Genomic DNA, 25,867 nt, shown 5'->3' on the forward strand with positions numbered 1-25,867 from the left:
AATGTCATCCAGTTCCAAAACCCCTAAATATCTATCCCCGCTACCGTTGGGTTCACTCATGATCTCTCCTGATGGTTACCACAACCCTCTGCAGGCTGCTTTCTTCCCACTTTTCATATTAAGTACTGAGCATTTGGTAATCCCAAATTCCACACCAATGTCCCTACCACACTCCTGGACTACTTTTGTTAAGTAATCTGTCTGTATTTTTAGATTTCCCAAACAATTTCAGGTCATCCATAAACAGAAGATGATTCAATGATGGGCTTTTCTTCCCACATTGGTAACCCATATTAACTTTCCTAAGTGCCATTGTTATGGGTATTAGTGCAATTACAAATAGTAATGGAGATAACAAGTCACCTTGGAAGATGACTCTTTTACTAGTAACTTCTCCAAGGAGTACTTTACTTGAGTACAATTTGGTTTTCCAGTCTTTCATGCTATGCATCAGAAAATTTGTGATGTTGCTGACAACATCAAACACCAGCAGACATTCAACGATCCAAGAATGAGGAGGCATCATATCATATGCCTTCTTAAAGTCAAATCCAAGCCATAGACATCTTTGTATGATGTTTTTTACAATGCATCAAAACTGTTTTATTGATGACCAGGTGATCCTTGGTACCCTGAGAACTCTTCCTACATCCTTTTTGTTTCCTTGGTAGTATTTCTTCCTATGCCAGGAAAGCATATGTCTCTGCTGCACATATTCCAGTGAGTATCTTGCAGATGATGTTTAGGAATGCTATGGGATGGTAGAGGCCCACAATATTCCCCTTTCTTCTATCTTTCATTATAAGTCTTGTCCTCCCATTCACCGTCCATGTAGGGCCTGCACCTTTCTGGATACACTCATTCAATTGGGCTGCTAGTCTTTCATGCACATTAGTAGTTAATAACAGCCATTGATATGAAAGGTAAGATTAATATTCAGAAAATATTTGGACTAATATTAATTTTTCATCAAATGAATTGAAGTTTTTTCTCCAATTTCTGACACTTATTTTCTTTTAGGTTCTGTGGGTCAGAGTAAGACCATCATATTGAATTCACAATTACAGCCTGAACCAATATCAAAAAGTATGTATCAGAATAATATATGCTTCAAGAATATTTGTAGTGTGCTACTGAATCAAATGTTATTCATTTCTTTAATCTTGTATCACCATCTACTTCAGTCTTAGCAAAAAATTAATAAACAAATGGTAACAACAAATTCAGGAAATTGCATTTCCGTTGTTTTTACCAAAATTGCAGTTACTATCTATCGGTCACAGATCCTGACCAAAGTATCACCATTTTTCTGTGATGAGGTAGAAATTGAGTGTAGAATGCACAGTGCTGCAACAGATACATCAAGGCAGAACATCCAATTCTGAAAAAATTATGCCATCTCCTAATCTAGACTAGTAATTTTCTCTTATCAGCCCCAAACAAATGAAAAGTAAGGTTAATCTCAATGAATAGAACATCAAAAAAAGCAAATGTTATGTAGCAGTATCACATGTATTCTAGAAACGTTTCTGCTATCTAATTCAGTCTTAGAAAAGAATTAAAGGCATCCCAACTCTCTCTGTCTGTTTCTCCCCCTACCTCCCTCTCACAATTGCTACCTGCCCACTCTTCTTGATCTTCTCACTCCAGAGCCCAACCTGACACCTTGTTACCACTGTTTTTATCTCTTTTTCTAGATCCACCTTAATTACTTTCACCCACTCTTCTATGGTCCTTTCTACCAAAGACACAGAGCCTGAAATTTTAGGGGTTGGAGCAAATCTATTACATCAGCCCTCAATGCTTAACTAGTACTTATTTCATTGACCCTTGAAAAATAAAGTCTGCTTCTGCTAAATTTGAACTCAGATCATAAAAACAACCAAAATACCACTAAGCATTTTGTCCTGCATGCAAACAATTCTGTTTTGCTTACCACCTTCTAACTCTTGTATAATGTGAACAGATTTGTATCTCCTTAACAGCAAGAAACCTGTTCGAATTCCCTCTGTTGTACTCAAATGTTTCCTTACTTAGTATAGAACTGCCTCATTTTCTACTGTAGTTCCATTCAGCCTATGAAGATCTTAGTCTTGTAGTCCACATGGCAAATACATGGGTTCTGGTGCAATGAAAAAGCATCCAGTGCACTTTGGAAAGTGGTTGAGAGAAGTAAGGGCCTTCAGACATGCCAAAGCAGACCTTGAAGCAGAAAGCGGTCCTCTGACACATCAGATTCTCTCAAACCATCCAACCCTTGCCAGCATGGAAGATTGATGTTAAAAGATGATGATGATGATAATGATGAAATCTGTGTGTGTGTGTGTGAGTGTGTGCATGCACGTGTGTGTGCGTGCAGGTGTGTGTGCATAAGTGTGTGAGCGTGCATGTGTGTGTAGAGTGTGTGTGTGCATGCATGTATGTGCATGTGCATGTATGCATGTGTTTATGTGTTCACGTGCATGTGTGCATATTTTCTGCTCGCTTACTAAATCCTTTTAATATCAACTAGATAATATTGTACAACTAGGGTACTACAGATGGTTCACCTCACTTAGCAACCAGGAGGAATTATATGTAAATAAACTAACATCATGGCTGTGAATCAAATTGTGCCTATGGCAACTTTGAAGAAAAATACTAGATTTGTCAAGATTTTACGAGAGTAGAACTCCAAAGAATATTAATTAATCAATATTTAATACCTTATTTATCTTAGATTCTTTTATAGTCTAGGCACAAGGCCTGAAGTTTTGGGGAGGGGGCCGGTCGATTAGATCGACCCCAGTACATTATTGGTACTTAATTTATTGACCCCGAAAGGATAAAAGCAAAGTTGACCTAGGTGGAATTGGAACTCAGAATGTAAAGAAAGACGAAATACTGCTAAGCATTTTGCCCGGTGTGCTAACATTTCTGCCAGCTTGCCACCTTTTATTTATCTTAGATCGAAATATGAATTTTATTTCCAGTCATAACTCTATTTGAATATCTAATCCAGCAGAATAATACTATCATTTGCTTGAGGCTTAGAAAACAATAAATAAGCATATGTATGTATGTATGTATGTAGGTATGTATGTATGTATGTATGTATGTAGGTATGTATGTATGTATATATGTATGTAGGTATGTATGTATGTATGTATGTATGTATGTGTGTGTATTTGTGTGTATGTATGTATGTATGTATGTGTGTGTGTATGTGTGTGTGTGTGTGTATGTATGTATGTATGTAGGTATGTATGTGTGTGTGTATGTGTGTGTGTATGTATGTATGTATGAGAATGATGCTGAAATTCAACGACTATTAGTGGTGAAGCGCCATGCCCACAGTGTGTTGCTGCACAGTGAACTTGCCCACTATAACAGTGTAAAATCACTACTGCAGCGATCTCTCAGGAAGATGCAGAACACTTGGTGGGAGGATCTTGCTCGTGATGCTCAGGGTGCTGCTGATGCAAATGACAGCAAGAAGCTTTACCATCTTATGAAGCGAGCTTATGGACCTAAGAGCTCCACATCAGCTCCTTTGCTTTCCAAGGAGTCTTCCACTATGTTTACTAAATCAACAGAAATCACAGGTCGCTGGATCGAACACTTCTCTGAACTCCTAAACCATGAGTCAGTTGTGGATGAAACAGTGATTGATACTATGAAACAAAGACTTATCATTGACTCCTTAGACTCCTCGCCATCAATACATGAAGTAATAACATCAATAAGTAACTTGAATCTTGGTAGGGCACCTGGAAAGGATGGAATTTGTGCTAAGGTCTTGCGATTTGGTGGTTATTGCATCACACAGTCCCTTCATGAACTTATTAGTGCAGTCTGGAGGGATGGTGCAATCCCTAAGGACTGGAAGGATGCAATTATTCTTCCTCTTTATAAAGGAAAAGGAGCCAGAACAATGTGTGGTAACTACAGAGGTATTGCTCTACTATCAGCTGCTGGCAAGGTTCTGGCAAATATTCTTCTTACCCGTCTGAATGGGTGTCTCATAAATGATGTCCTATCTGAATCTCAATGTGGCTTCTGATCTGGTAGAGGGACAATGGATATGATTTTCACAGCAAGACAGATGCAGGAGAAGTGCTATGAGCAGAATATGGATCTTGTCCAGGTATTCATTGATTTAACTAAGGCCTTTGATACTGTAAATAGGGCCTTTCTATGGAAAATACTTGGCAAACTTGGATGTCCAGATCACTTTGTATCAATAATTAAATCATTTCATGATGGGATGGAGGCTTGGGTCAATGTTGGTGGTGCCATGGCAGGACCCATTCCTGTAGAGAATGGTGTTAAGCAGGGTGACATCCTTGCCCCAACTCTCTTTTCTTTGTACTTTGCTGCTACTTTTACTCATGCTTTTGCTAAGGTTAGCTCTCTGGGAATATATGTCAGATATCGATCTTCTGGCCGCCTCTTTAATCTTCGCCGATTTGCTGCCAATTCAAAGGTTTCCCAGTCTATTATTCGTGACCTCCTTTATGCAGATGACTGTGACTTAGTCACTCATACAGTGGATGACATGCAAATACTCATGAATTGTATTTCTGCTTCTTGCAGGGTATTTGGACTCAGCATCAGCCTGGACAAGACTGTTGTAATGTTCCAGCCTGCACCAGGAAATCCATATATAGAACCAGCTATCTTGGTTGAAGGAACAATTCTGAAGGTAGTAGACAAGTTTGTCTACCTGGGCAGCACACTCAGCCGTTCTTGCTCCTGGATGAGGAAATATCTTTCAGGTTGCAGAGAGCAACTAATTCCTTCTGGTCTCTTCAGTCTCGTGTCTGGTCCCAACATGGCATCGCAAGGAGAACAAAAGTTGCTGTGTACCGTGCTTGTGTACTGACATCGCTTCTCTACTCATGTGAGACATGGACTCTATACAAACGTCAGGTCAGGGTCCTTGAACGTTTTCATCAGAGATGTCTCAGACACATTCTCAATGTTGGCTGGACCACAAAAATTCCAAACACACAGATCCTGAGGACAGCTGATATCTTGAGTATTGAGGCGGTGGTACACAAGCACAGGTTGCGTTGGACTGGACACCTTATTAGAATGGAGGATAGAAGGATTCCTAAGCAGATGCTCTATGGAGAACTTGTGAATGGAAGGAGACTCCGACAGAAACCAGGGCTGCGATTTAAGGACTGTGTAAAGTCCTCGTTAAAGGCCTTTGATATGTAGGACACTGACTGGGAGAACAATGCCTGTCATCGCCACAGATGAAGGAAGCAGGTTAAGGAGGGGACCGACACCTTTGAGAGAGCACGTATCCAACATGAAGAACTTAAGCGAGCTGCGCGAAAGCGCACGGCTCGTATAGTGAATGGGGAAAGCTTGGTCTGCAATGTTTGCAGTCGTGTATGCTTGTCAAAAGCAGGGCTCATTAGCCACCAACGGAGCCACAAATGCAAAATATAAGTTAGTCCTAGAGCACACAATGTTCCTGAAGGTCGGCAATGGTCTTCCTCGGTCACGAGTGGACGGCCATCATGTATGTATGTATGTATGTATATGTGTGTGTGTGTATGTATGTATGTATGTATGTATGTATGTGTGTGTGTGTGTGTGTATATGTATGTATGTATGTGTGTGTGTGTGTTTGTGTATGTATGTATATATGTATGTATGTATGTATGTATGTGTGTGTATGTATATATGTATGTATGTGTGTGTGTGTGTGTGTGTGTGTGTGTGTGTGTGTGTGTGTATATATGTATGTATGCTTGTAAGGATGGATGGATGCATGCATGTATGTACATACAAAGTGCTGAAGTGATTCTGAAGTGAATGTAATCAGCTGTTCCCACTGCTGCATCTCCTCAGTTATTCTTGGCAGGGTCATGAATTGTAACCTGCCCAGTTCTTGAAGCTGTCAGGTCAGAATTTTCTATCTTTACTTCTTTTTCATCCTTCCTCAATTGTGCTCTGAAAATTGGTTTTGGACAGGGAGTTGTGGCAGGATGCATGGCTGAACCAGACAAGCTTTGACTTTTTTACCTGCACAAGGAGAGGATCCAATCTGCCAGCATATCCATTGACTTGCTGCCTGACAAAGTTGTTTGTCTTGTGTTCTCTGTACAGGATGCACAGCAGCCACCTGAAGCACTCAAGTAGGAAGAATACCTTGGTTTTTGGTAGCAGCATCATTAGGTATGAACTGGTACATTGGTTCTCATCTGACTCTCACTATTGTTGCTGAGACCATACTTGGCCACAACTTGATAATTGTGTCTGCTAGTAGGCTAAACTTAGTGTGGGACTCAATGCATGGAGAGGTGATGGGTGCTGACAAACATTTGTAGACCCACCAAAATATTATCATAATACAAAACAATCATGACCCAACATGCATGTGAACATATATATATATGCATATATAAATATATATATACTAGCAGTATCGCCCGGCGTTGCTCGGGTTTGTAAGGGAAATAACTATATAAGCATTTTTAGAGAGTTATAGCCAAAAAATAGCAAAAAATGCATTAAAAATGGAAAAAATATGATGGTAAATTTTTTTTTAAATCGTTGACTCATCGTAGACATTTTAGAGAGTTACTTCCCTTATATAATAGCGAAAAAATGCATTAAAATGGAAAAAAAACGATGGTAAATTTTTTTTTAAATCGTAGACTCATGTAGACGCTTTCTTAGCCATTTCTCTTTTGGTGTCTTCAAGCCATGAAGTCGTTGTTCTAAAAGAACACTGGTCTCCTTGACAACGCATTACGACGTTGATTTCCTTACACTCCCTTCCCCACAGGTGCAGGTGTGACGCCATCTCCGCCGCCATCGACACACGAAAAATTATGCATTAAAATGGAATAAAAAATGATGTTAAATTATTTTTAAAATCGTAGACTCATCGTAGACGCGCGCTAATATTCAGACGGGCTCGATATGAATCACGACTATAAGCTACCCGAATTTGGTTAAACTGTACCGCAAAATGTGGGAGTAGTTAGGAATCTAAATCGAAGGGGACAGACACTCACACAACTACAGTTTTATATATATAGATATACATAGCGCAGTAGTGGTGAGATGTGACAGCAAAGAAAAGCATACATTCACTCTCTGCATGCAATTAGACTCGGAAAGTTTGTGAGGAACCCATTGACCCAATTTGCTGACTTTTCCGATAGCACACAGGTGTCAATGAATGGTTGAATGACCAAATCCAAGCTTCTCTGCTAGTTCCTCAACAGTTACGATGATATTTTGTTCCACCAGGGTTTTCAGGATGTCCTTGTCGAGTTCTACAGATCTTTCAGGATGAGGCTCGTCTTCTAGGCTGTAGTTTATGGCTCGGGATTTCTGGAACCACCATTGACACTGCCTTACGCTTATTGTCCAATCCCCATATACTGCATTAATATTTCTTGTACTTTGCACACATTTATATTCTGTTATTCTTTTATATGTTTCAGCCTTGAGGTTGTGGCCATGCTGGATCATGTGTGTGTGTGTGTGTGTGTGTCTATCTGTCTGTCTGTCTGTCTGTATATATGTATATGTATGTGTGTGAACAATAATATTTTCAACAGATGTGTTGCAAATGTATCTGATTGTTCTCAAGCTTCAATACTGTGTGTGTGTGTATGTGTGTGTGTGTGTATGTATGTATGTATATGTATGTATGTATATGTATGTATGTATGTATGTGTGTATGTATGTATGTGTGTGTGTATGTATGTGTGTGTGTATGTGTGTGTGTATGTATGTATGTATGTATGTATGTATGAGTGTATGTTTACTTTATTACTAATTACTCTCTTCCAAGAACATTTTCACTCACTCTTAGCTCTTAGCTTCCCATACATTTTACTCATGTATCTATCAGCGTCATAGACAGAATGCTTTCACTTTAGTCTTCCTCAAATCACTGTCGCTATTTACTTTCATTTTATTCGTTGCCCACTGTGTGTGTGCGTTTGCATGTGGTGTAAACCAGACTAAGAAAAGCATTTGACACACACACCAGAATGTGAGTTTTCTGTAAATTTTGCTTAATTGGAGTTTAAATTTTAAAAACTGGACCTGGCATGACGCGATGCATTGTACTCTCAAAAATGCTAGGTAAATTGTAATTGAAGAAATCCTATATTGTAGATTTCTATAACTCCCAAAGGGAGGCAGATAAAGTCTGCCTTTTATAATAAGAGATATATATATATGCATCCATCCATCCATCCAACCATCCCCCCCCCCACATATATATACGAATATATATGGCTCTCAAGGACTCTGGGCTAATGAGCCTTCTTCACACTATTCAATGGCACTGCAAGCAAAACATGGACATGATGACCTATGACTTCAAGAGAAGGTATACACAGTATATGCATTCCGTCAGATGCAGAGATAGAAAAAAAAACCCTCCTTACCTGGCTTCAACTGGAGACTTTCCACCTACCTGAATGCACTATCATGAAAGAGCCCCAGCTCTGTCTCTATGAAATTTACGTATTCTCCATGAACCTTCAGTATCCACAACAGGAAAAACAAATTATCTCATTGCAGCCATTACAGGTGTGCCCTCATAGGGAACTTTAAGCTGACGACCCGAGTATACCAACTTAGTACTGGCTGCCCCATAATTTAGCACTGGGTACTTAAACTCTGCTATCTGCTCAGACTATAGACTAACTTTCCAACCCTATGTATTTTCTGTAATCTCCCACGATTGTTTTTGCATGTGTGTGCAAGTACATGCCTACACACACACACACGCTTTCCTTTCTTTCCTTACCATTTTCCTTTCCCCAACTATCATCGAATCTTAATCCAACGTCAGACCCAGTCACGTATAGCTGCTGTTACCATTACATGTCACCTAACAAAATGCGCCTTTACATCCGTACACACACATGCTCACACGCTGATCTCATGTATGCTCGTACTAGAACATACACAAAAAATGCTCAAACGCACACATGCATGCACTCACACACACATACGCATGAAATGTGTACACTCACACTAATGCAGCAGACATACTCGCCACACACACATTTACATATGCACCAAATGCATAAACTCACGCACTCATAAAGCAGGTATACTCCAACACACATGCACGAGTGCAAGTGTACCACCACTTCGTTTCACTTAAGATTCTCACCCACATCACCCACCGACGTGCCACAAACATTCTATCCAACTATGTCGTCCAAGAAATACGGAATTGAGGCTTCTAGTTGATGTATTTGATGTTACTAATTGTTCGGTACTTATGGCGAGAACACCATGTGACCCACCTTGACCAATAAGTGCCCAATCTTCAGTAATCATGTTGCATTTCTTCCATCTCTCCATTCAGTCGCCTATACCTGAAGAGCTAGGTTCGTGTGAAGTGCCTTCGAAACTTTAAGTTGTGTTGAGCTGAATCAGAGTGTTATCAAATACCAATATATGTACTCCTAGGAAACGTGTTGAATATCTCTTTCTTACTTTTGTCATTTCAGACGTATAACTATGTATGTGATGGGGGTGTAACCTACGTAATATACATATAAACAGTGTTAATTTATCCATATTTCGGAGATTGAAAAAGAATGACAAACAGCTTTAATCCATTTTTGAAACTTATTGGGTTCCTGTCTCAAGTGTCTACATCACTTGACCAATCCTAGAGAAATGAGTAGACAATCTGTTTTTATACACAACAGATCCAGTAGCTTCAGAGAACTGGAGCTATTCATTTGCAAGCTGTAGGTATTGAACACTTTATTTGACACCAATAGACTGTCAATGGAGATTCGTACAAATATACAATGAGCTATTTTCAGGTTCTCTCTACCAAATCCACTCACAATGCTTTCGTCAATTTGGGGTTATAACAGAAGACACTTGTCCAATGTGCTCCTCGTTCAATCCTACAGTTTTACACTTAGGGTAAATACCTTTTGCTATAGCCCCAGAGCAACCAAAGCTTTGTGAGTAGATTTAACAGACAAAATCTCAAAGAAGCTTATCCTATATGTATGTGTGTGTGTATGCGTGTATGTGTGTGTGTGTGTGTCTTTGTGTTTGTGTTTGCCCTACCATCACTACTCAGCCACCAGTATTGGTTTGTTCACGTTCCTGTCATGTAGCAGTTTGGCAAAAGAAATTGATATAATAAGTACCAGGTTTTAAACAATAAGTACTGGAGTCGATTCGTTCGACTAAAATCCTTCGAGGTGGTGCCCCAGCATGGCCGTAGTTCAATGATTGAAAGAAGTGAAATATAAAATGTATACAAACAGTATTATTACAAACAGTCAATCTATGTAATAAACATTATCTCATGGTGTTTCGTTTCAGATTACTGCTGGAGAATCAAATTTTATATTTCAAGCAAATTTTTGTCTGGAACCTCAAATTATTTCACTGTTCAATTAATCAATGATGAAACACGTGTTTTCTCAAATAAAATGTCTTGTGCAAATAAATGTAGAAGGGGATCTCAACCAAGCTTTGATTTTTGCACTCCACGAATTGATCCAGTAAAAGAATTAAAATTAAATGAAACAGTAAAAAATATCTTTAGGGAAATAGTATCTGCTTGGACATTGGAAAGTGTAAGTATTTGGATAGAATTCTCATTTTTAATCTGTGTGTTTGTGTGTATGTGGCTGTGTGTACATATTAGTGTGGCTGTGTGTGTGCATGTGTGTGCGTAATGCGCGTGTGTGTGTGTGAATGTGCGTGATTTTGCTGCATTATCATGTTACTTAAAAGTTCCTGTTTTCAATTCAGGTAATAACATATTAGTATCGAGATCTTTGACTACTTTCTTACGTTACTTTCAATCGAGGTAATGAAACAGGTACATAAATATAAGGATATAAAGATATCTCCTTTTAATGTGGAACACAGTCATCTCTCTCTCCCTCCCATTCACTCTTTCTTCCTCTCTTACTCTCTCTCTCTCTCTCTCTCTCTCACACACAAACACACACTAATACACATACATATACATACAAACACATGCATACACACGAACACAAACACACACTCATACATAGATAGACAGATATACATACATACACACATGCATACATACATACATACATACATACATACATACATACATACATACATACATATGTATACATACATCACTACACCTTGCTATGGTACCAGCTGCTACAGTGAATGCCACTGAAAGACTGACCACTATATGCTCCACACAGTTATCACTAACAGCTGCTAAAGCAACACCTGGTGTTACAGAGTTAAGCTATCAACAGACATATTCCAGTGTGATATTTTTTTTCATCTGTAATACTTTTTGTATTTGCAGTGAATCCATTGTTGGCCCTGTTCACAAAATGCGAAGGCTACCTGTTGGGATATGCAGGAAAAAAAAAGTTAATGTCATCCACACATTTTTGTTGATGACCTAAAGTGTAATATGATCAGCATCAAGAGATAGTTAGAACTACACGAAAATTTTGGAATGGAGTTTAAGCAAGAGAAATGCTTATACGTGATAGTCAATAGGGGAAAGATTGTCGACCAGACAAAGAACATGAACATCAATGGCTTGTTGATATTCTCTAATGATGAAAGCTACAAGTACCTTGGAATTATGAGAATGTTGCATAAGTTGGTGTTGTGACTAAAGCCAGGAAAACAACAGAGTATTTCTGTAGACTCTGGAAAATATGGAAGTCAGGGCTGTCTGCATTTAACAAGACCATATCTCACAATGCTTCTGCTAATAACAACATTTGAGATATTGGATCGGACATTTGATGAGATATGCAGTTTGGACATCAAAGCCAGAAAGGTACTGACCACTATTGGCAACTTCCACATTAACAGCAACACCAATAAGATATATGTAAGGTGAAATGATGATGGTAGAGGCATAGGGTTAGTCCAAACAACCTTTGGAATTTGCATTGTATCACTCAGAGAACACCTGCTGAACCTTAAAGAAAGAAATGAGTACATTCCATGCATACTCAAAAGAGAGAGCAACAACATCGTCAGAGTTGGAGAACTACTCTGTAGGTACTCTGAGCATACAGTTATCTTATGCAACCCAATGGTGACTGGACTGGCCAACTTAAACAGAAGCAGGCATCATACGCAAGCTTCTTACCGCACAGCTATGCCTATACACACACACACACACACACACACGCACACACACATATATATATGTATGTATGTATGTATGTATGTATGTATGTATGTATGTATATATATATATATATATATATATATATATATATATAAATAAATAAATAAATAAATGGAGTTAAATGCAGGTGTTATTCAAATATTTATACTTCCAACATATGTTTCGAAGAAAACATTGGTATTATTCCAGAAGGATTAAAATGATGAAAAACAATGCAAACTTCTCATCAGGGAAAGAAAGAGAAGCAAAACACATCAATAAGACATTTTAACCGAATGTGATTACTGCATATATGATGAAGGGAATGCTAGTACGCTACTTTAAAAAAACAAACATTAATATATATTATGTCAAAGGCAATTTATAGAAAGAGAAGGCGGAGGAAGAAAGAAATTAGCAGAAAATTGAAAGTGGAGAAATATAGTGTGATAGGTGAATAGGAATAAAGGTTAAAGGCATGGAAATAGATATATTTAGTGGGAGTGAAATGTAAGAAGACAGTTAAAGGTCGAATTTCACAGATTGATAGAAATCACTTATATGAACTATAGGTATATTTTGCTTATGTTTGCAATTATAAATGCATTCTTTAAACGTGTTAACAAGTGGATTTTCTGAGAACAGGATGAACTAAAGTTCATCGTTACAGAGCGTGCAAAAAGATTTACCTTTATCATATGGAAATGATTTAGATAGAATATTCCAATCCAAATCAAATTGTTTATTATGTTCTTTTAGAGACCAAATTAATTTACTAAGCCCAGTATTGTTATATTTGTTGATATGTCTAAATGTAGAGTAATGATTAGATATTCTTTTGGACAACTGAGAGGAAGAACTACCTATTAAAAAAAAGACGTCTGAACTGGAAGTAATTTTACGTTGATAAATAGAGTCTGCCATGGCATTGTGGATCAGTGACTGCAGGGGGAAAATAACATCCCTTGAGTGGTAACATCATCCGTGAGAAAGCGTGGAATTTACACCAGTGGTTTGACAGAGGAAATGAAGCAGAAGGCACCAAAGAACCAGAACCAAGATCATTGACAGCACCGGAGCCCGAAGATTTTCAAACCAGCAAGGGATGGTTTGACCATTTCCAGAAACGGTTTAAAATAAGGTGAGTTTCCTTGCTTGGAGAGACAGTATCAGCCGACAAAGAAGCGACGAAGAAGTATCTCGAGACCTTCAGGCATATCATCGAAGACAAGGGATACAAGCTGGAACAGGTTTTCATTATGGACGAAATTAGCTTGTTCTGGAAGAAGATACCTTCCAGAAAGTACATCATGAGGGACGAAGCCAGAGTCCGAGTATTTAAGGCACAGAAGGACAGAGTGAGGCTAGTTAAGTGTGGCAATGCTGCTGGATTCATGATGAAACCAGGACTTACCTACAAGTTTGCGAACCCGAGAGCTTTCAAAAATTAGAATAAAAATCTGCTGCCTGTCCACTGGATGCACAACCCAAGGCCTAGATTACCAAAAGTCTAACTTTGAATTGGTTCCACCAATGCTTCATCACTCAAGCCAAGTGATGCATGGAATTCAAGGTGTTGCTTGTTATAGATAATGCTGGTGGTCACTCATCGCATGCTGGGAGGTGTGACCAGAGTGGTTCAAGACTATGAGGGCTTCTCACCTGAAGATATTCAGCATGGGGCTGTCAACAATGCGATTAATCTTGCGAAGGTTTTGGTATCACGCAAGATGAGGTCAACGACCTCATCGATGTCCACTCTGAAACCCTGACAGACGAAGATTTATTGGAGTTAACGAAGTCTGCCAGCAAAGAGGGGAATGAAGTGCTAGATGCAAAGGAAGAGGAGGATGAGAAAGGCCTGGTAATCGAATGTCAGTCCGACCTTTTAAGGACAGCAAAGGAATTGCAAGGGAAGGCGAAAACATGGGATCCCTATATGGTTTGCTCTCTCCAGTTTAAAAATACCGTCGATGCTGCCATACAGACATATAAAACTCTACTAAGAAGAAACAACAGCAAATTCCCATCACAATGTTCAAGCCCACAAAGAAAACCTTGCACGGAAATACGACTTCTCCTAATACACCCGAAGAAGAGGCGTCACCTGAAGAGCTTTAAATCTTCTTTGCTGTGCAGACATTACCTTCATTATTTTCATCATCATCGTCTTAAATCAATATCATTCACTTTTGGTGAATAACTGTACATTTTATATTATTTTTTATTAAATTATTAATATATATATATATATACATATACATATATATATCATCATCATCATCATCGTTTAACAACCGATTTCCATGCTAGCATGGGTTGGACCATTTGACGATTTGACTGAGGACTGGCGAACCAGATGGCTGCACCAGGCTCCAATCTTGATTTGGCAGAGTTTCTACAGCTGGATGCTCTTCTTAATGTCAGCCACTCCGAGAGTATAGTGGGTGCTTTTACGTGCTACTGGCACGAGGGCCAGTCAGGCGGTACAGGCAACAGCCACGCTCAAATGGTGTTTTTACGTGCCACATGCACAGGAGCCAGTCCAGCGGCACTGGCAACGACCACGCTCAAATATTTTTTCACATGCCACCGGCACAAGTGCCAGTATGGCAACACCTGTAATGATCACGCTCGAACGGTGCATTTAACGTGCCACCGGCATGGAAGCCAGTTAGCTGCTCTGGTAACGATCACACTCGGATGGTGCTCTTAGCGCTCCACTAGCACAGATGCCAGTCATCGAATTTGATTTCGAAGTTATGGTCTCACTTGGCTTGCAGGGTTTCCCAAGCACAGCATATTTCCAAAGGTCTCGGTCTCTAGGCATTTCCAACTGTTCGAAGGTCGTGCTTCACCACTTCATCCCAGGTCTTCCTAGGTCTACCTCTTCCACAGGTTCCCTCAACCGCTATGGTCTGGCACTTTTTCACACAGCTATCCTCATCCATTCTCATCACATGACCTTACCAGTGCAGTCGTCTCTCTTGCACAACACATCTGATGCTTCTTAGGTCCAACTTTTCTCTCAAGGTACTTACACTCTGTTGAGTATGCACACTGACATTGCACATCCATCGGAGCATACTCGCTTCATTCCTTGCAAGCTTACTCATGTCCTCAGCAGTCACAGCCCATGTTTCACCTTGGTAACAGAAGCTATCAACTACTTCTAGTTTTTCTCCCTGGAATATGGCAGAAGTTGCTCACTGCACATTTTCAGTGTTTATTGCTCCTGAGCATCTACCACATACAAAAACTATCTTCCAAGTTAGCCTTCCTTTGATATTGCTACACCTCTTATGTGTCCATAGATTACACTGGGTACATCTTATAGAGTTTCTACCTACGCTTTTTCTACAGATCGAGCAGGGCGATCAACCTGAAGGGATTTTTGGTTTGCCTGCTTTCCTACTTTTTAGGACTTTGGTTTTAGCTAGGTTGACTCTAAGGCCCTTCGATTCTAATCTTTGTTTCCACACCTGAAACTTCTCCTCTAGTTCTGATAGTGACTCAGCAATTAGAGCAAGGTCATCAGTATATCAGCTCCCAGGGACATCCTGTCTTAAATTCCTCTGTTATTACTTGGAGGACTATGATAAATAGGAGGAAGCTGAGGACTGACTCTTGGTGGACCCCTACCTCTACCCAGAATTCTTCACACTACTCGTTTCCAACCCTCACATTACTGATAGCGTCCCTGTACCTGGCTTGCACATCTCTCACTAACCATTCATCTATCTCTAGTTTCCTCATTGACCACCAGATAAGGGAATGGGGGACTCTGTCAAAGGCTTTCTCCATGTCAACAAAAGCCAGGTACAGAGGTTTATCTTTGGCTAGGTATTCTTCTGCAGCTGTCTTACCAAAAATATAGCATCAGTGGTGCTTTTCCCTGGAACGAACCCAAACTGCATCTCATCTAAACTGACTCTCTCCCTAATTAGTTGGGCTATGACCCTCTCCGTGGCCTTCATTACCTGATCCAACAACTCGATACCTCTGTAATTATTTGTATCTATAGTTGACTATAGTGCTGCTACACCAGTCATTGGGTTTGATTCCTTTGTGTATCACCTGGTTAACTATACGGGTAACTAGGCTATAGCCGACACTGCCAGATATTTTGAGGATCTCTGCAGTGATTCCTGGTGGTCCGGGGGCTTTTCCTGTCTTCATACTCTTAATTACTTTATCTAGCAAGGTACTGTCGACTCGGATAGCTGGTCCGTCTGTTGGGTCGACATTTGGCAGACTCTCTTTCTCCCATTCATTTTCTTTATTGAGCAACCTTTCATAGTGGCGTCTCCAAACCTCTCTGTTTGCAGCCTTGTTTAGTGCAAGTGAACCATCATCCATGTGGACACATTTCTCTCCTACAACATCATGATTCCCTCTCACACACTGTCTTGCAACACGAAATACCTCAAGTCTTTGGTCCTCATGGTGCAGAACATTGGCAAATTTTTTCTTATCTGCTTCCCCTCTGGCTAAATAAATCTGTCTCCTAGCTTCCCCTCTGACAGTCTGATACAATTCCCTGCTACCTCCGTTCTTCCAGTCCCTCCAAGCCTGTTTCTTTTCTCTAATAGCCCTGTCAACAACTTTATTCCACCATGACATTATTTTGGGTCAAGAGGGGACTTTGCACCATCCACAGATCTAGTCAGTGGCCCTCAGCAGGTTGTCCCGTAGAAACCTCCAGCTGACTTCTACATCGTGTGAAGCTATATGCCCTTCTATTTCGTCAAAGGCTTCAAGTAATATGTCTCTAAATCTCTGTCCATTCGGGGGATCTTTAAGCTTCCAGACCCTTCTCCTCCATGCTGGTCGTCTTCTGGGCATCCACTTAGCCCTGATCCTGAAGTCACTAACTACCAGTCTATGTTGTGAGGTACATTCTTCGCTTGGGAAGGTTTTGGCATTTATAAGCAGCTAGCTTTCCCTTTTTCTGGTGAGGATGTAGTCAATTTGGCTAGTGTGTCTGCTAGAACGGTAGGTGACTAGGTGACTGGCAGGTTTCCTGAAGTTAGTATTGCAAACCATAAGATCATTTGCATCGCAGAACTCCAGCAGCCTGGTTCCCCCCTCATTGCAGGAACCAAAACCGTAGCCTCCATGTAAGCCATGGAAGTCCCCTGTATGTTATCCAACATGTCCATTGAAGTCACCAGCCACAAAGAGAAGGTCCCTGTCATTCGTCAACGAGGTAGTCTGCAAGAGGGTGTCATAGAATCGGTCTTTCTATCCATCGGGTAGCCTCGGTTGAGGGACATAGGCTGAGATAATGGTTGCTAACCCATGATGAAGCACTAATCTAATCTTAAGTATTCTGTCGCATACTCTGACTACCTCGATTACCTTATCCACCCACTTCTCTGCAAGAAGTATACCCACGCCCCGACCCCATCAGTGTTCCCTGCCCAGAAAATCTTGTACCTGTGTTCTTTACCTGTGAGAAACCTAGCGGAGCCTCCTCTCCACTTTACTTCTTGGATGCAGCACATATCGACACATCTCCGTTCAAGCATCTCAACAATCTCACTAGACCTACCTTTCAGTGTGTCGACATTGAGAGTGCCAGCCCTGAGGGTGTGGGAGGTATGGGTCCTTGAGACCCTGGGGCAGGGGACAGCAGCGTCATGTTCCTGAAAAGAGAGCTCGCATTTGGCAGAATTCATAAACAAACAATAGCCTTAAGTTCAACCTGCATACACTACACTATCATATTTTTGCACTACATGATCACTATCTTACATAGGAGATAAACCCTAAGTAGGGGTGGGGATGGCACAAAGCCTTTAGAAGTGTTCATAGGAGACAACCAAAGGATGACAAAGGATAGGAACTTCTGGCATAGGTGGAGGGGCGGGCGTACCGCGAACTAGCAAATTTAGACGAGTATATATATATATGTATGTATAATTATCAATAATAACAAAGGGTAAAATTAATTAATTAAGAAGTAATCAATAATTTCACCAAGTAGAATTCGGCATGAAAAAGGATCATTTCACGGTAAATTTAAGTAATACTTTATAATTAGGGTTCAGCAAAGATTTGCTTTACCACATACCGAAGTTTAGAAATAGGAGCCAAAAAACCTTAGCTATTTCTTCTACTTTAAAATGGGACTCCCAGAAAAATCAAAATACTTGAAAACAATCCACGCGGGCAGAGAAGAAAAATAACAAAAATCAATCTATAGCTGGTCACCCATGTACGCGTTTTGGAATTAGATCGGTATAAAGAATATAGAATTATACTTTACCCAACCATTTTCCTTCATCAGCATGGGACTCCAACAATATTAAATATTAAAAATATTAAATTCGAAGGCACTGGAAGAATTGAACATATCTCTCAACCTAACGTATCAGACAGATCATATTCGGTGTTAATACCGCCGAATTCAAAATACGAATGAGGTTCATCACCTTCCCCTGCCCATCCGCGTGTGTCGTCAAGTAAAATACTACAGGAAAATCTGTAGTTTGTTATGAGGGAGAAAATTCTATTATCAATAATAACAAAGGGTAAAATTAATTAATTAAGAAGTAATCAATAATTTCACCAAGTAGAATTCGGCATGAAAAAGGACCATTTCACGGTAAACTTAAGTAATACTTTATAATTAGGGTTCAGCAAAGATTTGCTTTACCACATACTGAAGTTTAAAAATAAGAGCCAAAAAACCTTAGCTATTTCTTCCCATGATAGCGGAATTGTTCTAACAATTTGAAATGTCTTTTATAACATGTCCATTTTTCAGAAGTATACAACAGACAAATGATTTATAACGAGTCAATTTTGTATGGTCATTTATATGTCGTTGGTGCCAAACACGTGACTCCAAATCACCAAATGCTTGTGCTGCTCTTTCAATTCACAGATTTATTTTTGTGTCCAGATTTCCATCGTTTTGTACAGAGCTTCCAAGGTAGATGAATGAATCAACAACCTCAAGTAACTTACCTATTTCTTTACTACCCCCAAGGGGCTAACACAGAGAGGACAAACAAGGACAGACAAACGGATTAAGTCGATTATATCGACCCCAGGGCGTAACTGGTACTTATTTAATCGACCTCGGCAGAATTTGAATGTAACCGCAGACGAAATACCGCTAAGCATTTCGCCCGGCGTGCTAACGTTTCTGCCAGTTCGCCGCTAAGTAACTTACCCTTAACAAAAATTTTTGTGGGGTTGTAGACAGCACCACGTGCAGGTTGATACATTATAGCTCTTTTTCTTTTCAAGTTGGTGGTCAAGCCAAAATCATCACAAACCGAGTTATATGTAGATACAAGAGGTTGCAGACCTGTTTCAGAATGACTGACTAGATCGCAATTGTCAGCATACGAAAGTTCCCTAATGAGTGAAGTAAAACCTTCGTTTTGAATTTCAGTCTGGTCAGATTAAAAACATTCCCAGTTCGATATTTTATGTAAATACCCTAATCTGAGTTCTGAAAAGTGTGTGACAGCCCAACAGCACAGTATATTGAAAAGAGGGTGGGTGCATCAAGGTCTCCTTGCTTTACTCCATTTTCCATGGCAAAAGATTCAGAGAGCCTATCACCAAAATTAACTCTAACTTTCATACCTTGATGCAAAGCCCTGATCATGTTTACGAATTTTTCTGGACAACCTATTTTTCTTAGAATTAGACACAGGGAATTTCGATTAACAGTTTCGAATGTTTTGCTCAAATCAACAAAAGAATGGTATAGGGGAAAATTCTGTTCAATGCACTTTCTCTGCAAGTGTCTGATAGTAAAGATACAATCAACTGTGCCCCTGGAGGAGCTAAAACCACACCAAGATGCAAGCACCATATTTGGAAAAATGAAAGTATTTAAACATTCTAACAGAATGTAATGAAGTACCTTTCTAACCACAGACAAAAGCGAAATCCCACGAAAATTACCACACAGATGCTTTGACTCCGATTTATACAAGGAGACTAAAATGGCATCAATCCAGTCTTGAGGCACTTTCTCAGTTCTCCAACATCACAAATTAATATATTTAAAAGTTCAAACATTTTGTCACTCCCATATTTCGAGACTTCTGCACAGATTCCATCAGACCTTGGAGACTTATTGTTACTCAGCTTATTCACAACTAGATAAATGTCCTTTAGAGTTGGTTCAAATGCCATCACTTCTATAACTGGAAGATGCTCGATTTTTTTCTATCATCCTCATGTCAACAGATGATGGTCTATTCAAAAGTGCAGAAAAATGTTCTACCCAGTGCTTATGAGTAGAAGCAGTAACAGTCAGAAGCAAATTTCCATTTGCTGTTCTCACTGGAGCTATTGAAGACGATTTTGGGCCATATACCACCTCAACATAAGAGTTAGGGTTTATATATATATATATATATATATATATATATATAAATATATATTTACACATACATACATACATACATACATACATACATACATACATACATACATACATACATACATATATATACATACATACATACACATATATATATATATCTTAGGAAAAATATACAGGGTAGGAAAATTATAGAAAAATTTCTACCAGTGACCTGCATGCAGAAAATAGTCAATAGACTATATATTATTCACATAAAATTAGTGTACATTTAAGAGGTTCCCTGACAGGACACCTAACATGCTAGAAGGACCAACCAAAATTAAAACCATGGATTTTATATATATATATATATACACACACATATATATACATACATACATATATACATTCATGCATACATACATACATACATATAAACATACATACATACATACATACATACATACATGTGTGTGTGTGTGAGTGTGTGTTACATGCAACGTGCTTTACATTTTATTTCAATTCTTTGCAGATTTATTTGATGAATTTGAATACTTCAGCTACTTATAGATGCACACTCGATGACCCTGATGCTGACAACAAAGGCTGTCAATTAAAGCCCGACGGTAAATTATATCATATGTCTAGGCAGTTAGCGAGTAATAAATATATATATATATATATATATATATATATATTTAAAATTAAATAAGTGTAGAAATTGATATTAAACAATTAAAACCAGTGGCCCAGCATATTTAAAAAAAATCCGAAGATTAAAAATTTTTACATACAAAATTTAGAGGACTGATCTCTAAAAAAATGGACAGCCTATATGCTAGATATAGATGTCAAAATCACCATTTTCCATGAAGAATGTATTCTCAAGAAAAAGTTCAGCTGAATTTTTTCTTCAGAACACATTCTTCGTGGAAAATGGGGATTTTGACGTCTATATCTAGCATATAGGCTCTCCATTTTTTTAGAGGTCAGTCCTCTAAATTTTATAGACTGTATTTTATATGAATAATATATAGTCCATTGACTAATCTTTTTACGCTAGGCCACTGGTAGTAAAAAATTTCTAAAATTACCCTAATATCATTAAATATATATATATATATATATATATATATATATATATATATATACATATATATATATATATATATATATATATACATACATACACATATATACAAATACATATATCTATATATATATATACATACAGATATATATGTATATCATCATCATCATCATCATCATTTAACATCCGCTTTCCATGCTAGCATGGGTTATATATATTAATAATAAAAGGGTAATATTTATTAATTAAATTAATTAATTAATTAATCAATCAATTAATTAATAATTTCAATAAGTAGATCAGTATGTTAAAATAACCTTTATAAGTAAAATTATACAAATATTTAAAAATATATATATTCTTTTTACTCTTTTACTTGTTTCAGTCATTTGACTGCAGCCATGCTGGAGCACCGCCTTTAGTCGAGCAAATCGACCCTGGGACTTATCCTTTGTAAGCCCAGTACTTATTCTATCGGTCTCTTTTGCCGAACTGCGAAGTGACGGGGATGTAAACACACCAGCATCGGTTGTCAAGCAATGCTAGGGGGACAAACACAGACATACAAACACACACACACACATATATATATACATATATACGACAGGCTTCTTTCAGTTTCCGTCTACCAAATCCACTCACAAGCATGGGTCGGCCCGGGGCTATAGCAGAAGACACTTGCCCAAGATGCCACGCAGTGGGACTGAACCCGGAGCCATGTGGTTGGTAAGCAAGCTACTTACCACACAGCCACTCCTCCGCCAATATATATATATATATATATATATATATATATATATATAATTAGATATATACATACATACATACACGCACAGACATACACACACACACACACTTATACGAGGGCTGATCAACGAGTATCTGGACTGTTGCCATGGTAATGAAACCAAAGCATGCAAAGTAAAGCCACTTGGCACAGCTTGACAGTGAGCTCTGCTTTTAATGTTCTAGCTCACTTTTGCTGTTTATAGCAGTGCTTGGAAGGAAGGTGTGTAGCGTGTGATCATCACATTGACTATGACAGAGAACGTTATTATGGTGACACCTCCTCAGAAGCCTACGTAAAGTTGCTAAAAGTGTATAGATAACAGTGCATGAGCCACACACAATTGTACAAGTAATTGAGATGTTTCCAAGATGGCTGAAAAAAATGTTGATATTGACGACCGTTCTGGGAGATACGTAACCAGCGGAACTGAGAAAAACATTGCAAATGTTCGTGCAGCTGTGAGGGGAAATCATCAAATCACCATCCATGTGTTATTAGAGGATTTGCAGATTAGTTATGTTTCAGTTCAGTCCATTATCACTGAAGATTTGGGTATGAGACATGTGTCTGCCAAATTTGTGCCAAAACTGCTCTCAGCTGACCAAAAAGACATTCAGGTTTCAGTTGCACAAGATTTCTTTGATGGTGTCGAGAATGATGAAAACTTTATAAAAACTTTGTGTAGGCTGCTGAGCAGGTATTGCCAAGCTTTTGGCAAAATTGGATGCAGATTCTCTGCTCAAGTTTCTCTGTCATGGTCAATGCGATGATCACACACTACACACCTACCTTCCAAGCTCTGCTGTAAAAAGCGGAAGTGAGCTAGAACATTAAATCTTAGTGCGCATGTGCAGCAGAGTTCATGGTCAATCTGTGCCAAGCAGCTTCACTCTCCATACTCGAGCTTCGTTACTGTAGCAACAATCTGGATACATATTGATCAGACCACGTTTACATATATATTCATACATATACACATACATACATATGTATATATACATACGTGTGTGTGTGTGTGTGTGTGTGTTTGTGTTGTATGTGTGTGTGTGTGTGTGTATCAGTATAAAAACGTAGTACAAGATATAGATTCAGTGAATTGTGTGGCTGTCACAGAAAGCTCCTCTACCAGACTCAGCTAGCAGACCACATAATAATCCAATACAGAATAGTGTACTGCAAAGTGCTCATGTAGTTGAAATACATAAAATCCAATCAATGAAATTATTTCAATTAGTAGTATATAAGCCACAAAACATCAGGCAATATCAGAATTGAATATATTTATTTAACGTTTAACATCCATAGGGTTACAGTTGTTTCACAGCCTACTTCATGTAGAAAGAATTTCAGTGTGCAGCATGTCATGTTTACATGTCTTCATTAATATGCATGCTATGCATTATACAATTCCTCTTCACAAATGAATGCAAGTAAAGTAAGCTAATCATCAGATCACCAGAATATCGAAGTAATACCAACAATTTAATGATTTGTGAATATACAATCGTATTGTATAATACACATCATGCATATGGATATAATCATGTGAACATAATTTATTGCACACTGAAATTATTACTACATAAAGAATGTTTCAAAACAGCTGTAATCCTATAGATGTCAAGTGGTTAAATAAATGTATTCGCCCCTTATACCTCTTGGCTTTTTAAGGTTTATACTGATACATGTATGTATGTATGTATGTATGTATGTATGTATGTATGTATGTATGTATATATATATATATATATATATGTATATATATATATATATATATATATATATTTTGAGGTATTTCGTGTTGCAAGACAGTGTGTGAGAGAGAATCGTGATGTGGTAGGAGAGAAGTGTGTTCGCACGGATGATGGTTCACTTGCGCTAAATGAGGATGCAAAGAGAGAGAGGTTTGGAGATGCCACTATGAAAGGTAGCCGAATAAACAAAATGAATGGGATAAAGAGAGTCTGCCGAATGTTGACCCTACAGAGGGACCAGCTATCTGAGTTGATAGTTCCGTGGTAGCTAAGGCAATTAGAAGCATGAAGACAGGGAAAGCCCCAGGCCCATCAGGAATTACTGCAGAGATGCTCAAAATATCTGGCAGAGTCGGCTATAACCTAGTCACCCGTATAGTCAACCAGGTAATACACGAAGGAATCATACTCAATGACTGGTGTAGCAGCATACTAGTCAACTGCTACAAAGGTAAAGGTGATGCCCTAGATACAAATAATTACAGAGGTATCAAGCTGTTGGATCAGGTAATGAAGGTTACGGAGAGGGTCATAGCCCAACTAATTAGAGAGAGAGTTAGTTTAGATGAGATGTAGTTTGGGTTCGTGCCAGGGAAAAGCACCACTGATGCTATATTCCTGGTAAGGCAGCTGCAGGAGAAATACCTAGCCAAAGATAAGCCCCTGTACCTGGCTTTCGTTGACATGGAGAAAGCCTTTGATAGGGTCCCCCAATCCCTCATCTGGTGGTCAATGAGGAAACTAGGGATAGATGAATGGCTGGTGAGGGCTGTGCTAGCCATGTACAGAGATGCAATAAGTAAGGTTAGGGTTGGCAACATGTACACAGAAGAATTCAAAGTAGAGGTTGGGGTCCACCAGGGTTCAGTACTCAGCCCCCTCCTATTTATCATAGTCCTCCAGGCAATTACGGAGGAATTCAAGACAGGTTGCCCCTGGGAGCTCCTCTATGCTGACGACCTCGCTCTAATTGCTGAGTCACTATCAGAACTGGAGGAGAAGTTCCAGGTGTGGAAGGAGGGTTTAGAATCGAGGGGCCTTAGAGTCAACCTAGCTAAAACCAAAGTACTAATAAGTAGAAAGGTAGACAATCCACAACTATCCTCAGGAAGATGGCCCTGCTCGATCGGTAGAAAAGGTGTAGGTAGAAACTCTATAAAATGTACCCAGTGTAAGCTATGGACACATAAGAGGTGCAGCAATGTCAAAGGTAGGCTAACTGGGAAGATAGTTTTTGTATGTGGCAGATGTTCGGGAGCATTGACCTCCGAAAATCTGCAGAAAACAACTTCCGTCACTTTCCAGGGGGAAAAACTAGAAGTAGTTGATAGCTTCCGTTATCTAGGTGACCAAGTCAGTAGTGGGTGCGCTGAAAGTGTAACTGCTAGAATAAGAATAGCCTGGGCAAAGTTTAGGGAGCTCTTACCTCTGCTGGTGACTAAAGGCCTCTCGCTCAGAGTAAAAGGCAGACTGTATGATGCATGTGTACGAACAGCCATGCTACATGGCAGTGAAACATGGGCCGTGACTGCTGAGGACATGCGTAAGCTCGTGAGGAATGAAGCCAGTATGCTCCGATGGATGTGTAATGTCAGTGTACTTACTCGACAGAGCGTTAGTACCTTGAGAAAAATGTTGTACCTAAGAAGCATCAGTCGTGGTGTGCAAGAGAGACGATTGCACTGGTATGGTCATGTAGCGAGAATGGATGAAGATAGGTGTGTGAGAAAGTGCCAATCCCTAGCAGTTGAGGGAA

General features: G+C 39.2%; 1 protein-coding gene across 1 annotated transcript in view; it reads left to right on the forward strand.

Annotated features, from left to right (window-relative positions):
• The window catches only part of LOC115218130, a 413,677-nt gene that overhangs the window by 6,569 nt on the left and 381,241 nt on the right, over window positions 1–25,867 (forward strand). Inside the window, exons 3-5 of the mRNA XM_036507768.1 lie at window positions 1,021–1,086; window positions 10,333–10,589; window positions 21,010–21,103. Of these exons, the coding sequence (XP_036363661.1) occupies window positions 1,021–1,086; window positions 10,333–10,589; window positions 21,010–21,103 (417 nt within the window). The remainder of the gene's footprint in view (window positions 1–1,020; window positions 1,087–10,332; window positions 10,590–21,009; window positions 21,104–25,867) is intronic.

The sequence above is a fragment of the Octopus sinensis genome, linkage group LG12 (genome assembly GCF_006345805.1).
Source record: "Octopus sinensis linkage group LG12, ASM634580v1, whole genome shotgun sequence".
Lineage (NCBI taxonomy): Eukaryota > Metazoa > Mollusca > Cephalopoda > Octopoda > Octopodidae > Octopus > Octopus sinensis.